Source organism: Dermochelys coriacea, chromosome 20, assembly GCF_009764565.3.
Source record: "Dermochelys coriacea isolate rDerCor1 chromosome 20, rDerCor1.pri.v4, whole genome shotgun sequence".
NCBI classification, from domain to species: Eukaryota; Metazoa; Chordata; order Testudines; family Dermochelyidae; genus Dermochelys; species Dermochelys coriacea.
In genome coordinates, this window is record NC_050087.2 from 2,362,102 (window position 1) to 2,377,705 (window position 15,604).

Genomic DNA, 15,604 nt, shown 5'->3' on the forward strand with positions numbered 1-15,604 from the left:
CCGCCGGGCTATGGGGCAGGGGGCGGGGCGATGTGGGTCCTGGGGCTATGGGGCAGGGGGCGGGGCGATGTGGGTCCCGGGGCAGGGGGCCGCCGGGGCTATGGGGCAGGGGGCGGGGCGATGTGGGTCCTGGGGCTATGGGGCAGGGGGCGGGGCGATGTGGGTCCCGGGGGGGGGGCCGCCGGGGCTATGGGGCAGGGGGCGGGGCGATGTGGGTCCTGGGGCTATGGGGCAGGGGGCGGGGCGATGTGGGTCCCGGGGGAGGGGGCCGCCGGGGCTATGGGGCAGGGGGCGGGGCGATGTGGGTCCCGGGGCAGGGGGCCGCCGGGGCTATGGGGCAGGGGGCGGGGCGATGTGGGTCCCGGGGGAGGGGGCCGCCGGGGCTATGGGGCGCGGGGGGGCATGGGGAGCTCTGGGGCAGAGGCGGCTGTGGGGGGCACAGGCGACGGGGGAGGTTCTGTGGGGTACGGGGGGCTTTGGGGAGCTATGGGGCGGGGGGGGCAGAGGGGACAAGGCAGGTCCCGGGGGGTGAGGGACGGGGCCAGAGGGGCCCGGGGCGGGGCCTCACTGGGCGAGGTCGGGGCCGGGAGGGGCGGGGCAGGCGCCGCGGGGTGGGGGAGGGGGTCCCCTGGGGTGCTGGGGTGGGGGAGGGGGGCTGCAGCGCCCTGGGGGGACGGGCTCAGTCGCTCCCCCCGCCCGCGCGGCCTCTCTAGTCGGCGCTCGGCGCAGGCCCGGCCGGGTGTCACGGTGGCCGAGTGGTTAAGGCGTTGGACTCGAAATCCAATGGGGTTTCCCCGCACAGGTTCGAATCCTGTTCGTGACGGCGCCGCGTTTTTGTGGGCGGGGAGGCCTGAGCGTTCACCCCCCCTTTTAATAAACCCCCTTTCCAGCGGGGAGCGGCCCGGGACCGACAGCTCCACCCCTACACACAGGGACGGCTGCAAAGTGGGGCGGGGGGCTGTCTACATTTACTGGAAGATGGGGGGCTATAGAGCTGGAGGGGCACATCTGGGGTGGGGGGGAGGCTGCCGAGCTGATTGTAGGGCACATCTGGATGCGGGGGTTGCAGAGTTGGGGGGCATGTCTGGATGGGGGGGTCCCAGAGGAGGGCAGGGATACATCTGGATGTGTGGGGGTGAGGTGATCTGGGGTTGCAGAGCTGGTCCTGGGGGGTGCACAGCTGTACTATTTGCTGGGGTGGGGGGCATGGCTGGTGGAGGGGGATGTGCAATTTTTTAGGTGGGGGGCAGTTGCAGAACTGGCTCCGGGGGGAGCACATCTTGATTTGCTGAGTGTAGCGCAGGGCGGGTGGGGAGATCTCTGAATTTTTAGGGAGTTTGCTAGAATGCTGAATATGCTTTGCAGGGAGAGGGGGCTGGCGGAGGGTGGGACTCCCCAAAAGTGGGAAAGCAGTCCCTTCTTTGCAGGGCCGGGGGGTACAGCTGAATTTATGGGCTCTTTTCTCTGGGAACCTTCACCCACACCCAGTTTGGAGTTGCCAGGCTGCGGGGCTATTTCAGAGCAGGGAAGGGGACCTGCCATCAACCAAAACCCCGCCAGCCCCACTCCCCCAGTTCTTCTCCTGATCCTTTGACTAGAACCCCAGCCCTGCCCCACATCCCTGGGGCTCTGGGTGCCAGTGCCCAGCCAGGGGATATTTGCGCTCCTTGTTCTGAGCGATGACTTTTCGGCTCAGCAGACCCACAGATACAGGCCGCGGCGGGCAGAGAGCTGGACTGAATCTACAGATGAAAAGCCCTGGGAAAAATTGGGGGATGGGGGGCAGAGAATTAGGGTTTGTCTTTGCTGGAGTCGGTTTGCCACAACACAGCTGCACCGGTACAACCACATCCGTGCAAACCACGGGGCTCAGAATGTCGCACCAGTGTAAACAGTGACTTCCACCCGTACCATGCACATAGCTAGGGGGCCGGGGAACCTCCCCCAGAGCAGCTCGGCTCTCTAGCCTGTTATTAAAGGGGGGGCTCTGTTCTCAAGCCTCCTCAGCATGGGGCAGAGCCTGGGCTGCCCCCCGCCAAACGGGAGCAGGACCCACTGCAGCTTGTGCTGAGCCCACCCTGTCCACTCAGTGCAAACCCGAAACAGATTCAACCCACTTTCTGTGAAGTGACAATCTCGCTTTGCTCCTGGCTCCAGCCCCTGCTTGCAGGCAGCACCCTTGGCAGGAGATAAAACAGGCCGGCGGGTTTCATCAGCAAGTGCAAAAATCACATCCCACCCACCCAAAATAATATTGTGAAAATTACCGTGAAAAACACAAACTCAGGCAGAGGGCAGCCAGAAGGGTCCGCAAAGTGAGGCCAGGCCGCCCTGCCTGCTGACCATGTCCGCGTAAGGACTTGGCTGGCTCAGTGGCTAATCTCTAAAAACTTCGTACTCAATACTCGGGCTACCGATTGTTCATTTTGGCTGCCTCTTATCAGCCTCACCTGAAACAAGACATACTGGCCCCCAGGACAAGTCCAAGCAGCGTGGCGAATGCGTTCAAAATAAAAGCCCCCTCGGCTTGCTGGCAGAAGGAGGAAGCATTTGAGGTCTGCTGGGGCCTATGTTTTAGGTCCGGCCTGGGCCCAGGTTGGTCAAGTCTTTTTCTGACCCGACCCCAAGGCCAAGTTACCTGCAGGAGGGGGCACACAGCCGCCGCTGCGCTGACCCATGGCCAGAAGCGGGAGAGCCCCGCCGACCTGAGCCTGACCTTTCTCCACCCGACGTGACCCAGACCTGACACGGGTCAGCAGGTCCCCGGCGAGTCCCAGGGCTCTGGGGAAGGAGCCGTTGGGTGCAATGCTACGTAATGGGTTTGTGGGATTGCGGCCCGGGGCCCATCCCCGATCTGGGGACTGGTTTCTATCTAGCACAGAGCCATCTCCCCCCCCCCCCCCTTCTGGGTCTGTGCCATCTTCGGCGGCAAGGCTGGCCTGGAAGTGCAGGGGGACAGCAAAACTCAGCTAATGGCAAGAAATCATGTCTCGTTCCTTGGTTCCCCCCAGCTGGTTCCAGCGGTTATCTTTTGTCCTGTGCTTAGCTGGGCAGCACGCTGGGGCTTGGGCTGTCATTCTGGTGTGTTTGTCCAGCACCTAGCACGGGGGGTCCTGGGCCCTGACAGCACTCCCAGGTGCTACTGAAACACAAATCTTCGGGGGGTCTACAGCAGCGGGCCAGGAGCAACGGGCATGCCCACCACAGCCAGTGCCGTGCCAACACAGAACACAAAACCAACCACCAGGAAGAAATCATCCCATTCTAGCCTCCCGGGCAGAGAGGAGGGCACTGGCAGCCAGGCTGCGGCAGGATCAGGCACATGAACCCGGATCTCCTGCGGCCCCATCCTGGCCTTGAGCTCAGCCACCAGACCGTTCTCCCAGAGCTTGGGGGTTCTGGAACGGGAGTCGCGTCTGCACTAGCTGGGGAGGGGAGGAGCCCCCCATACACACCCACAAAGCTGCCTCCTTCCAGTCCTGTTTAAAACCTGCTTTGCCAGGACGCCTAGCAACCCTTGAGAGCGGGCAGGCAGCTGCCGTGCTGGGCCCTCACCCAGTCTGCTGACCAGGGCTGGCCCAGTGGTCCCCTGGGCTGCCCCGACCATCCGTCTGCATCTGGCTGAGGGATCTTGTCTGACGCTTAGATCGTTGTGCAGCGTCGAGCGCAGTCGGGTCTGGGCCCATAGCTAGGGCTCATCGGTGCTGCAGTCATGCCCAGGACAGGTTTAACTTTCCCCTCACGGAGGTGGCCTCAGCCCTGACACTCATGCTGAATTCAAGCAAAGATGTCGTCCCATCCTCAGGCGCAGATGTGGGGGTAACGGCTGGTCCTCCTCTGAACCCCCCTAGCTGAGATTGGCTGAAATCCTGACCATGAATCCTCCACCCCCAGAGAACCTGAGGTTAGTGGCTTCTCCCTGCAGCTAGTCTTGTGCCTGCTGCGGGGCGCTGCGGGGGCCTTGCGGGTAGACCCTGGCTGGCTTCACGTCCAAGCTCGGGCAAGACGCCCGTGGACTAGCTGCTTAGAGCCAGTTTCCCAAGTGCTCGGTCCCCGCAGTTTTTCAGCCGTGGCCCCCAGCACCTGGACTCGTGGGAAGGTCTGGTCCTTCGTCTCTCCGGGCATCAGCTTCCCCATCAGTAAAAAGTGAGCAATCCCCCCTCCCTGTCTGTCCCGGCTGTCAGGCCAGGCAGGGCCCCTTCCTACGCGTACGTGGCTCCTGGGCGTGGAGCAGGGCACCCCCTGCCTGACGTCACCGCCTTGGTCACAGCTGCCCAGCCCGGGCTGTCCCAGGCTCACTGGGACTCATGGCAAACTGGGGGCGGTAGCCTGGCAGCGCCCTCCTGCCAGCAGAGGGCCCCCTAAGGCAGCCCAATGGGGCGAGGCTCCAGTTGCACTTGGCTGGGGGGTGGGACGTTGGGTGGGGCAGCTGCTCCGCCTCACTCATTGATTGGGGCTTCTAGACGCTACCGGGAGACACCCGGGAGCCCGCTGTGCTAGGCGCTGTACAGGCCCAGAGCAGACACCACCCCTACCCCCCAAGAGCCGACCAGCCCCCGCTTTGGATTCTCCGCCCAATCAAGCACAAGCAACGTTCGAACGGGGCGACTGCCGGGTGCGGGGAGGGGATCCCGCCGGCCACAGGGGTTTGAATCTCCCCCCAGCTGCCACACCGCTACCCGCTCCCTGGGGCGACCTGGCGCCAGCTCTGACCCAGTTCGGCATCATGGGCTGCAGGGCCACACCGCGGCTCATCCCACCGTGCCCCTCGCCGCTGCAGCACCTGCCCCTTGAGCTCAGAGCTCCACGGAGCAGCAGAGGTTCGCATGGTTTATGCCCCCAGTAGGGGCAGTGGAAGACGTCAGCCAATGCATTCGAGTATAAGGACTCTGGGGTCACTCCCATCATCCCCAATGTATTTTATTTGTGGGTGGCTCATAGAGCCCCCCGGACAGGGCCTGACGGAAAGCAGGATCTGGGCCACATTGGGGGCTGGGGTGGGGTCTCCTCACCCTGCCCAGTTCAAAGAGCTCTCAGCAGCCCATGGAGTCGGGCGCCCAACCTGCCCCCCATAGCTCCTAGTACAAGCTTCGCAGGCTGGTGTCCCGGCCCCCGCCACTATTTCCGCTAGGCCATTTTCAGCGGCTCGAGGCCACTTTGGACAAATTCAAACCGAGGAAAATAAAGCCGAGTCCAAGCTAGGAGCTCGTTGGTGCCAGTGTCCAGGGCGATTCTCATTCATTTGTAGCCCAGCCTTGGAGCCATCTAGTGTCTGGTCCGGTCCAGCCTCACACCGTTGAGCCGCCGAGGATTTCCCTGCTTGGGCTGAGAGATCCGGCTCCTCCCAGCAGGTTGGGGGCCTGCTGGAGGAACATGGCTGGTGGCAGGATGGTAGCTGGCTCAGGCCAGGTGAGCTGACGGTCATGCGGGTACCACAGCATCACAGGCAAGCTCCAAGAAGGGATCAGGGGCCCCCCCAGTGCTTAGTTTGTAATGAAAGAGCAGCCAGGGCTCAAGGATTTTTTTGACGTTCACAACTGCTGCAACACGTCCAGAAGTGTCAGGGCTCTGAACTGCCGGGCCCAGAGGTGCCGGGGCTCAGCCCTGGCACAAATTAAGTGCTGCCCCCACCCCTCATAACAAAGCCAGGCCTTACCCCTGGGAGCCAACAGCCTGTGATGAGACACAAGAGATGGAGTCAGCCGTGGGGTGCGTGGCAATTAGCACTCCCTGCCCCCCCCAGCCACAAGAGCAGACAGCAAAGGGGGGGGAAATGAGATGGGCGTACAAGCTGCTACATGCCCTCCCTCCATCCAGCAGCATCACAACAGTGGCTAGAAGCTCCAACAGCCGTCAGAGGTGCAGGGTGCCGTACGTAGTGTGGAGTGCATCCCTGCCCTGGGTTGCTTACCATCTACTGCAACCAGGCCCCAGGGTGGGAGGGGAAACAGAGGCACAGAAAGCAGCAGCAAGGTGTCCAGGGTCACAGGGTAGCAGCAGAGCCAGGTCTCTTGAAGCTGGATTAGGCCTCGCCTTTCTTCTTCTGGAGCTAGAAGATGGGAAGTAAATGCACCCACTCCCTCCGGGGCACCCTGCCAGGCCCAGGCTGATCATTAGCAGAGCAGAGATCAAAAAGGGGAGAAGAAATTGGACACCCACGAGCCATGCAAGATGAGGGAGCCATGGGGGACATTAGTGACCCTTGTAACCATGAAAACGCCAGCAGCTCTCCCCTGAAGGCATATGGGGACCCGCGGGCCTGGCCAGCGGTCAATTACCCCAAAGCCCTTCATGCTAAGGATAGTCTATCTACTCCAGCCACAGAATCAGCTCCCCGGGCCTTAGGCAGAGCCCACGGTCGCACCTTCCCCGCACTCCTAGCCTTTGGCAGGATGCGTAGAGCCCAGTCTGTGCGTGTCCCGGTGTCTGGGGTTAGATTTGGATGGGTAAGAGCGGGCCCGTCCGTTTCAGAGCACACACAGCAGCAAAGCGACAAAACCGCTGCTCGAGAAGGTAGCAGGGTGACTTCTGGTGTGTTTCGAGATGGGATAGTGACAAAACGCTTCAGAAGCTTTTTGAACCTCATTCCATCATTAGGTCCTGACCTCTCCCTGCCATAAGTTCCCAGCAAATTTAAATCAATGTAAAAAAATGCTAAAGACCCAGAATTTTGTGCAACTGAAAATTTAAAAATCGATACAAAAATCAAAGAGCTAAAATCAGCAATATTCTCCCTCAAAACGATCAAATAAAGTGAATTCTGCCCATCTAGTGTCAGTAGATGGGGGCATGTTTGGGACCCCGGGACAATAGGCTCTCGCCCACCCTGCAGGCATTTGCCGGGTGCGTCCTAGGCCCGGCTGGAGGAGGGGAAAGACCGAACAAGCTGCTGGTCACAAGGCTTAGAAGCCTGAAAGCATTTCCTGGGAGAGGTGGGAGCATCCCATCCTGTAAGCAGAGGCCGGTTTGTTGCTTTCCTGGGCGGCGTTGTGCAGAAGGGACCCTCCAGGCCAAGGCAGAGAAACCATGACTAAGCGGAGATGGCACCTGACCCCTCGCCACTCCCGGTCGTTTGCTGGCCCATGACACTTCCCCAGGAACCCTGGCTAAGATTCCACCCCTGTCCCAATGCTGCTGAACCTGCAGACAGCCTGATGGTCATTGCTCCAGCACATCGGAGCCCAGTCCTAGGCCCAGCCTCCTGCGGACCACGCTCTGTACAAACCCATCCTGCCCCTGGAGTGTGCTGGGCACGGCTTAACCAGCTGCCATGCTCCCCCCCAGCACAAGGGCAGTTGGAACAGTGCTGGGGAAGGACGGTTTAGGGAAAGGGGCTTGGGAGATTAAAGACAGAACCCGCCATCCCGTGGAGAGCATTTAACAAAGCTTCCCCCTCTCGCAAAACGCCCAGAGGACCAAACTGGAGGAGGCGGCGGTGGTGGCATTTCTGGTGCCGCAAAGCGCCGGAGGGAAAACAGATGCCGGCTGCAGCAAGCAGAACCCAGCCCAACTGCAGGAGGAAGGGGCCTGAAGAGCGTCTGGCCTGTCCGCCCAGCTGCACGGGTGTGTGTGTGGGGGGGAAGGAAATGGAGGAACTAGATGCCGGAAGAGCCTGAGGCCGTTTGAACAAGCGCAGAACCTGTCGCTGGCAGCCTCGGGAACCAGTATGCACCAGAACTGGTCCTCATGGGGGGGACCCTACCCAGCCGCTGGAATAAAGCCAGGACCACAGAGGGGGAAGAGCGCAGAGCAGACAGTGGAGTGGGGCCAGCCCCTGCTCTCCTCCCCCGCCCCCAGAGCACACAGGGCCCCAAGGGAGCGTAAGGAAGACTAAGGGGCTGTAGCCGAGGTTCTTTCACGAGGCTGCTGCGCGCCAACGTTATGGCCTGCTGCCATGGCTGCTTTTAGCAATAAGCAAGAGTGGTTTCAGGCACTTTATTGCTTTGCTGAAATCTCCCTGTCCAGCGCTAGCACGTGGGATCTCTCACCGCGCAGAGGGTAAACGGTAGCACGGGACAAAGGCGCCGAAAGCAGCAGGCCTGTGGGCCTCTGCTTCCAGAATAAAATCACCTTGAGCACATCACAGGGTGGAAGGAGCTTTAAGTCTTTACTCTTCACGCAGCAATTCCAACATCTTGGAGACAGATTCCATCACAGAACGGCCCTGGGAAGGAACTAGGCTCCCAGAGGCTGAGTTACCCATGAAAGGAGACAGACATGAAAGGGAGGGAGGAGGAGGGAGTTTGTATTTGAACCCCCCCACACCCGTCTTTTCGGGGTGGGAAGCCTGTTAGGGCTCCTGACTGGCGGAGAGGTTGGGTTAAACATTCCGGCTGTTTGACCCTGAGCCCCAGGGGGAGCCAGGCGAGGAGCTGACCGCAAGGGCGGGGCAACAAACTTGATTCAGACTATTTCAAAATGCTGCTTTTGCCAACACCTGTTGCACTCAGAGACCCCGTCAAATGCTTGGAAAAGTGGGGGGTTGGTCAAAGATTCACCACTCCCCCTCACCTATCAGGAAAGAGCTCCCCTATCCAGCAAACCACCCATCAGAGCCAGGCAGACTCGGCCTTCCTGATACTTGAGGCTTAAGAATAAGCGGGAGAATTCACACACACGCTTCCCTAAAGTATAAGCCAAAGGTCCAGTCCCAGCCTGCCATGCCCCCGTCCCCCTCCTCCCCACCCTAGGACACTCCTGCTGCTAACTTTGCAATGGCTTGAGCAGTGTAGCCTCCAATCCGGGCTGGGTCCTGGCTAAGTGCTGGCAGCCAGGGGTCCCTGCTGGAACAGAGTCCTGCAAAGCAGATCTTTCCTCCCCACTGAGAATGCTTTCACTGCCTGCAAGAATGGGGACATTTAAAGTATCCCTACTGGGCTCTGAATTAGCACCATTGGGCTGACTGGGGGTAATTCCACCTCAGAGCCATTGTTTCAGGCTCTCTACAAACCCAGGCAGTGACTGGTGGCACTTCCAGTGGGCCGGTGGGGGTGCATGCCACTCTCAGGGAAACGCTAGGAGAGGGTGAAGGCAGCAGAGCCGCTTCTCTCCAAAAATAAAGATTGGCAGCTAACCCGTCAAGCCAGACCTAAGAGAAGCCTGGTCTAGGAAACCCCAGCTGTTGATACGAATGCCCTGGAGGGAGGGGGTGCAGCAACCACGTCAAAACACACTACTGCTGAACACCCCTGGGGACAGAGCCCAAACCCAGGGCAGGAGAGCGGAGATGACTGCTCAGTGGGGAAGCAGACGGAGCTTACAGAGAAGCCAGTTTCGTGACTAACATGAGCTCAGGTCTGGCAGGACTAGGGACCATGTGAACACAACAGTTGATGTTCTCTTCCCCAAATACGCTCGTCTCTACCCCCCCTGAAATGCTGTGGGCTGGCCCTAGCTTGGAGTGGGGGAGACTTCCTGAGGAGTCCATCATAATTTCAGGCCATCGGCAAGCTTGCCCCAGCCCCTTGCATACGGGGTTAACCTCCCATCTAGAGGCTCATCCAACAGAAACCCCCCAGGGCTTTGTGAGCTACCGAAGTGGCCCTGCAGCAAGTCGCCTGGTTGGATCAGCAGAAGAATTTTTGTTAGCAGAGCAGAGCCCAGCTGTCCCTGCATCAGATTCTTGCAAAACCCCAACGAAACGCCAGGCTCGTCAAGCGCTCAGGATGGTGTCGCCTGGAACACAGCCTCCCCCCCCCTTCCACTCCCCAGGGTATTTTCTGGGATTCCTTTGTGCAGCAGAGTAATAACCCTTCCAGGAGTGCTCATGCTGGGAGACTCCAGCCGCGGTGCACAGCCGATAGTGGTTTTTAGCTGGCACCCAAACAAGGGACTTGCATAGAGAACTAGTTATTAGGCAGAGGCTCATTTGTAGGGTCATCTCCAGTGGTAGAAGTCTGTAGAGAGTATACAGCAAGGTGTGAACTGCAGGCAGCTGGCAAGGAAAGGTCACGGAAAAGCAGAAGCAGGTTTTGCAGCGTTTCCATGCAGGAGAGAGCGCCCGGAGATCGGAATGAAGGATTGGAGAGTCAAGAAAAGGCAGTTTATTAGTGCAGTCAACACAATTAAACAGCACACACAAGACAACCAGCAACTTTTATGGACCAGCGAAGACACCATTGCAAGTCTAGTCTTATTTCTGAGCGCCCAGTTCCTCCAGTGGAAAGGAGACGGAAGCCATCTCTGGATGCGAAGGGTCTAGTGGAGGCGGGGGAATCAGGTTTTTTGTTTTTTGTTTTTTTTTTTTTTTGAAGAGACTAGCTAGACAGATACAGTTACCAGGTTGGATTTAGCAGCTTTTTCTAATTCCTGAGCATAAGGGTCTGGGTTGGGCAGAGCTCCTACCCAATAATTCCCCTTCCACACACGTCATCATCGAGACATGAGTTCAAATACAACCCGCTCCATACCTCAAACTGATCTGACTTCTGAAGAACACGCCAGATGCTTGTAATGTAGGATACGAGACACACGGAAAACTATGAAGTTACCCAACAAAGAGTTTCTCCAACTGCAGGGGGAAAGCCAAGCCATGTCCTGAAACAGAGAACTAGCTGGATTTCCTCAAGAAATATGCTGCATTAAAACAAAAACAAACCAACCCACACGAGCAAATTTGCCAATTGAAAGAGAAACAAAAATGCAGTAAAAGAAGGACCCTAAAAACTCCATCCAGGCAGGTCGGGCGGTAAAGGTGAATGCCAAACTGAAATCCTGCTACAGTTTACAGAGCCTCTAAAGGAGGATGCAAAGGCTTCCCCGGATGTCCACTGAACAGTATCTGGACAGCGTGAAACAAAACCGCGGCTCAAGAGCAAGTTCTCATGCAGCATCTCCCTGCCCATGGTCTGCGTTGCAGCTCCAGGACCAGAAAAAAAAAAAAGGGGACACACCTTTGTATCAGGCAGCTGGATGAAGGGAGGCCTCTTCTGCTCAGAGCACCAGGAGGCACTTCTAGCTCCCTCCAAGACCCTCGACCACATCTACCTTTCTCTAGTGTCATACAGCTGGGCTGACCGAGGCCGATCAGAGTGAGGCATGATGGGAAACATAGTTCTTACAGAGCCTACATCTGGGCAGCCTCCCATTTCAGCAATGGAGATGGTTTGCAGGGTAATCGCCCACTGGACAGCTGCTGCCCCTGAAGATGGTCTCCAAGAACTCTCTCTTTTGCAGGGCAGCTCTGCCAGCTGGGGCAGGGTACGGCAGATGGCTGGGGCAGAGGGGCGGGGGTCTGATCTCAGTACGAGTCCTTGCCAGCAGCGGAGGCAGCTCTGCTGTTGACCGACTGTGAACGGGAACCCAGGGGAGGTGCTTGTTTGTGGAGCAGTTAACTGGGAATTCAAACTCTTACCCGGCCAATTTATGTCGCCTATTCCCAGCTTCTGGCTAGCAGCTGGGGAGGCTCAAGCTATTCAGAAGACCAAAGAGATGCAAGCAGTCTCCGAAGGGATGGTAGTGTCAAGGTCTGGTTTAAAGCAATCAGAACCTCTTATTTATTGACAATTCACTCCCTGTCCCACACGCAGCCACTTTGGGCACAAAACAATGAACTAAAGAGGAAACAAAGTCTCCAGGCAAGACAAAACACCGAAAGAAAGGAACAAAAACCAAAAAAATCCCACCCCCACCCCCTACAAAAAATCCCACAAATGCAAATAAATTAAATTCCCGACAAATAAAATTAATTGAACCTGGCAGCATTTCTGGCCACTGTATTTAAAAAATAAAATAAAGGGAAAATACAAATAAAGCAAAAAAGGTACAAAAAAACCGAATCACAATCACAAGTGTCTGGAAAAAATACATAAAGCTCTTTGTAGACTGTTCAACGCACACACAAACAGGACAGCTGAATCTAGGTTCTGGGCAAGAAGTGGAGGCTCTCTACCTTCAATGGCAGGTAGAGAGGCTGTCCACATTACAGGCTTCTGGAGTCCATCTCCTTACTCAGAGTGTCCGGTAGGCTCAGAGCAGGAGGGCTGTCCAAGGAAGGAGTTTAGTTCCACTTCGAATTCCCCCTTAAAGCCGGGTTTCTCCCCAACACAGCATAAGGCCACATGGCCAAGCTCCAGAGCGCATTTGCTCGACGGCTCAGCTGTTTGGCTGCAAAATACCGTTATGTTGAACTCACTACTTGTTTGTGGGGAGAGGGGGGGCAGTTATTTGGCATCGCTCGTGTCTGCGGCTTAGCCCCCCCGGCTGAACCGTCAGCGTATCTGAGCAGGATCCCCCTTCCCACCTCAGGCTGCAAAGCGAGACCTGCCTTTGCAGTCCTGCACACCACACATGCATGTGTGAGCCGGCTGGAGAGCTGTGGCTTTCACACAGGTGCCTCAGAGTTAGGAAAGAAACTGGTATGGGGGGTGGGGGGAAAATAAAGCTTTGGAACAGATGTGAACACCGTGCGGTTGGGTCACCCCAGGGCAGCACTATGCCGAGATCCGCTGGCCCGTTTGGTTTGGACTACGCCAGGATGCCAGGACGACGGCAGAGGTGTCAGCATTCAGGCCCTAGCAGGCCTGCTCTAAAGCCCGCAGTGTTTCAAGGGGCTGTGTGCTTTTCAAAGCCAGTTAGAAGCCACACGGACACCGGACTGGGAGGCGGATCTGCTGCAAGAGGCAAACCGCATTTTGCATTTGATGCTGGGTGACTGCCCAGCGCGACGAGGGAGCGTTTGCCAGAGGCCTTTAATCGCTTTTTAAATTACGAGCCACACGCTTGGAGGAATAATGCCCTGATATAATGCTGTGACTGACGGGGGTGGGGAGAAGATGTCAGCGGCTTAGACAAGTTATTTTTTTTTCAAGCACAAAATGTTTCTCTCTCTTTAAAAGTCTTTAGATCTCCTCCACTCCGTGTGCAAATATCATCACCAGCCCCGGCTCGAGCACCATGTCCTCCCCCATGTGCTGGTTCTCGCAGGCCATCACCACCACGGCCTGCTTGCCGGGGATGCGCTTGGCCACATAGTTCTCGTAATAGCGCCGGTTCATCTGGCGGGTTTCCAGGGTGGCCAGGCCCTGCGGCCAGTTCCGCTCGTGGGCGTTCTCGATCAGCTCGTTGATGATGGATGTGGGGCACCCGCTTTCCACCAGCGAGCGCTTGATGACCGCCTGGAGCACAGCGTCCGGCGTGGAGATCATCCCGCCCCATCGCGTCACCCGGGCAGGCTGCAAGGAGTTCACCCACCTGTAAGACACCAAGACACCATGGGTAAAATACAGGGACACCCAGGAGACAGTAAGTGCTAACAGGCAGGTAGGGACTGCTCTGCCAGAGAACGAGACATGCAAGACGGCTACTTCAACGTGATCCTCAGAGGCAGGCTGGCCACATCATCAAGGATTGTCAGAGGTTCTGGGGTATCTACAGACTATAGAGCCAGCTTATAATGGTCTCAGAAAGGGCAGTGCCAAAGAACTCAGGTGCCCCCTCTGGGGGGAATTGGGATGGATCCAGAAAACCCACCACCAGCTTTCCTTCGTAAAACCTAGTGGAGAATGGATGTTAGAGCCAGCCGCTCCCTTGGGCACTGCTGGGGTTGCACCCACTTCTGGTGGAGAGAAGGGATGAGGCCGGAAGGAGAACATGGCACAGAAACCGATGCAGTTAGAGATCATGCCCATGACAGAAAACAATCTGCCAGGCTCAAGTAGCTAAAAGCAATGTTGGAGGTACATCTGGTTACCCCACAACTTCCTACTACTAACTGCTTCAGAGGCTGACATCTGTCAATACAGAGCCCTTTGCCCCATGTCCCTGCTCTCCTCCTTTCTCCTTAACTCACGATATGTTGCTCCTGAAGTCAGATGCCTCAGAGTTCTTCTGGACCTTAAATCACAGCCCCCTTCACAGAACTTCTTCCCATCAAAATCCTTTTCCAAGCCGTAACTGCAACTTGGCGACGAATGAAAGTCCTCTCTCTGGTCCACCCTATGTGAGCCAGCCAAGCATGTTCTCAATGTCTTGCTCCAGAAAGTGGGGCCACATCCCTGGCTTCCCAGCTACCTTCACAGCTACCCAAGATGTCCTTCAAAGTTCTTCATGGGCTTGCTTCCCTCAAGCCTCTCAGATCCACCTACTATGACCATTTAGCGTCTCGCCCCTGCCCAGGACAGTGTTAACCTCCCATGGCAGCAGATGCACCAGAACTCCAGTGAACACCCATGTCCATGTCTGAGAACCCCCGGAGTAAAGCTTCTCCCTGTTCCTTTGATACCGTTTTATTAACTCTGGTTAATTCAGTTTTCCTGAGCTGTGGTGAGTTGACCCTTCCACCAGTTCCCATCTGTCCAGTACGGTGCAAGGATCAGCTCCAAAGCCATTTCTTCCAGCCCCATTTTCATGGGCAGGACACGGTCCGGCAACTCACTGGTTTCGAACTGGCTGCAGGTACAGAATTTTACAGCTGGTGGGACCTGTAACGTGAACAGGGCTGAGTCGCCAGACTTCGCTCTCTAGCAAAACGTCCTTAGTGACGTCCTGCTTGCTTTAAGATTATGGGTTTTCTTGTGGCTCACTTAGCTTGGTCCTGAATCTGCTGGGGGGATTTAATGACTGTTCCCAAGTCTTGCCAGCTGAGCTGATGCATCAGTCCCCTGCGTCTGCCTCCCAAAAACCTACTCACCGAGGCATGCCCCCATTTTAACTGGGATTGTGCATTAGCAGCTGCACTTACTCTAGGATTTCATTGTATTCAATGGTCTCTTCCAGGTTCTGCAGGTTGGGGTTGACGCTGCGGATGGCTCGCATGTAGGCCTTCAGCAGCTGGATGTCCCGTTTCTGCAAGAGGGAGGGCAAATGGAGAGATGTCTGCAACAGACAGGAATCCCTCACAGACACAGACCTGCCCTCCCCCCTTCCCGCAGGGCTGGGAATGGATTGCAATCCAGGCTCTGAACCGAAGGTTTGTTATGTCCAGCCCCACACAGGACAGCAGCAGGAGACCTGGCTGTCTCATTAACACTCAGGTGGTGGAAGCAGAGTTTTTAAAAAATTAACCCTTCACTATTTTTCCTGCTCATTCTCCGCATCCCAGTGGGCCCGCCTGGGGAGCCTGAGAGCTCATAAAACAGACCGAGGTCAGAGTACCTGGAGTGCTGCCATCCTCCCCACGTCCGAATCCTGTGAGCGCAGAGCACAACGCTCGCTGGGAGGGGACCCCACGGGACGAGGATTTCGATGCAGGACAAACAGCCTGGAGCTGGGAGAGGAAGCTCCCATTCAAACAGACACTGCACGTGCTAGAACCTAGTGGTCTACCAAGCTGCCTTTTGTTTTTAACCATCAGATTCATTTGTCCAATATTTGTGCCAGGTAAGAGTCCACCCGGCAAGAGAAGCTGTTAGTCTAGAAGGCCGGAGCAAACTAGAACCCCATCCATGGACACCCACGTGAAAGTGGCTACCTGCTCGGCTAGCTGATGCTTGTGCTCCGCTGAAGTCTTCTCCAGCTCAGCAATTCTCGTCTGCTGCTGCTGCACCACTGACCTTAAGTGCTTGATGCAATTGTGATTCGGCAGCTCATCTTTAGGCATTTCCAAGCTGCAGGGAGAGAGAGAACGGATGGCAGGGGAAGACAGAACAGGCCAGGGCTCGGGATT

The 15,604-nt window shown here is 57.1% G+C and overlaps 1 protein-coding gene and 1 non-coding gene across 5 annotated transcripts in view; one reads left to right on the forward strand and one right to left on the reverse strand.

Moving 5' to 3' along the window:
* Positions 1–741: 741 nt before the first annotated feature.
* On the forward strand, positions 742–823 carry TRNAS-CGA. Its single transcript has one exon. It is a non-coding gene; the product is annotated as a tRNA-Ser (tRNA).
* A 10,627-nt stretch (positions 824–11,450) lies between these two features.
* RNF41 (ring finger protein 41) overlaps positions 11,451–15,604 on the reverse strand; it is a 31,845-nt gene continuing 27,691 nt past the window's right edge. For all 4 annotated transcript variants that reach the window (XM_038378283.2, XM_038378280.2, XM_038378281.2 and 1 more), the window contains 3 exons: positions 15,410–15,545; positions 14,681–14,784; positions 11,451–13,191 (listed from right to left, as the gene is read on the reverse strand). In XM_038378283.2, coding sequence (XP_038234211.1) covers positions 12,840–13,191; positions 14,681–14,784; positions 15,410–15,545 — 592 coding nt within the window. In that variant the 3' untranslated portion in view covers positions 11,451–12,839. The remainder of the gene's footprint in view (positions 13,192–14,680; positions 14,785–15,409; positions 15,546–15,604) is intronic.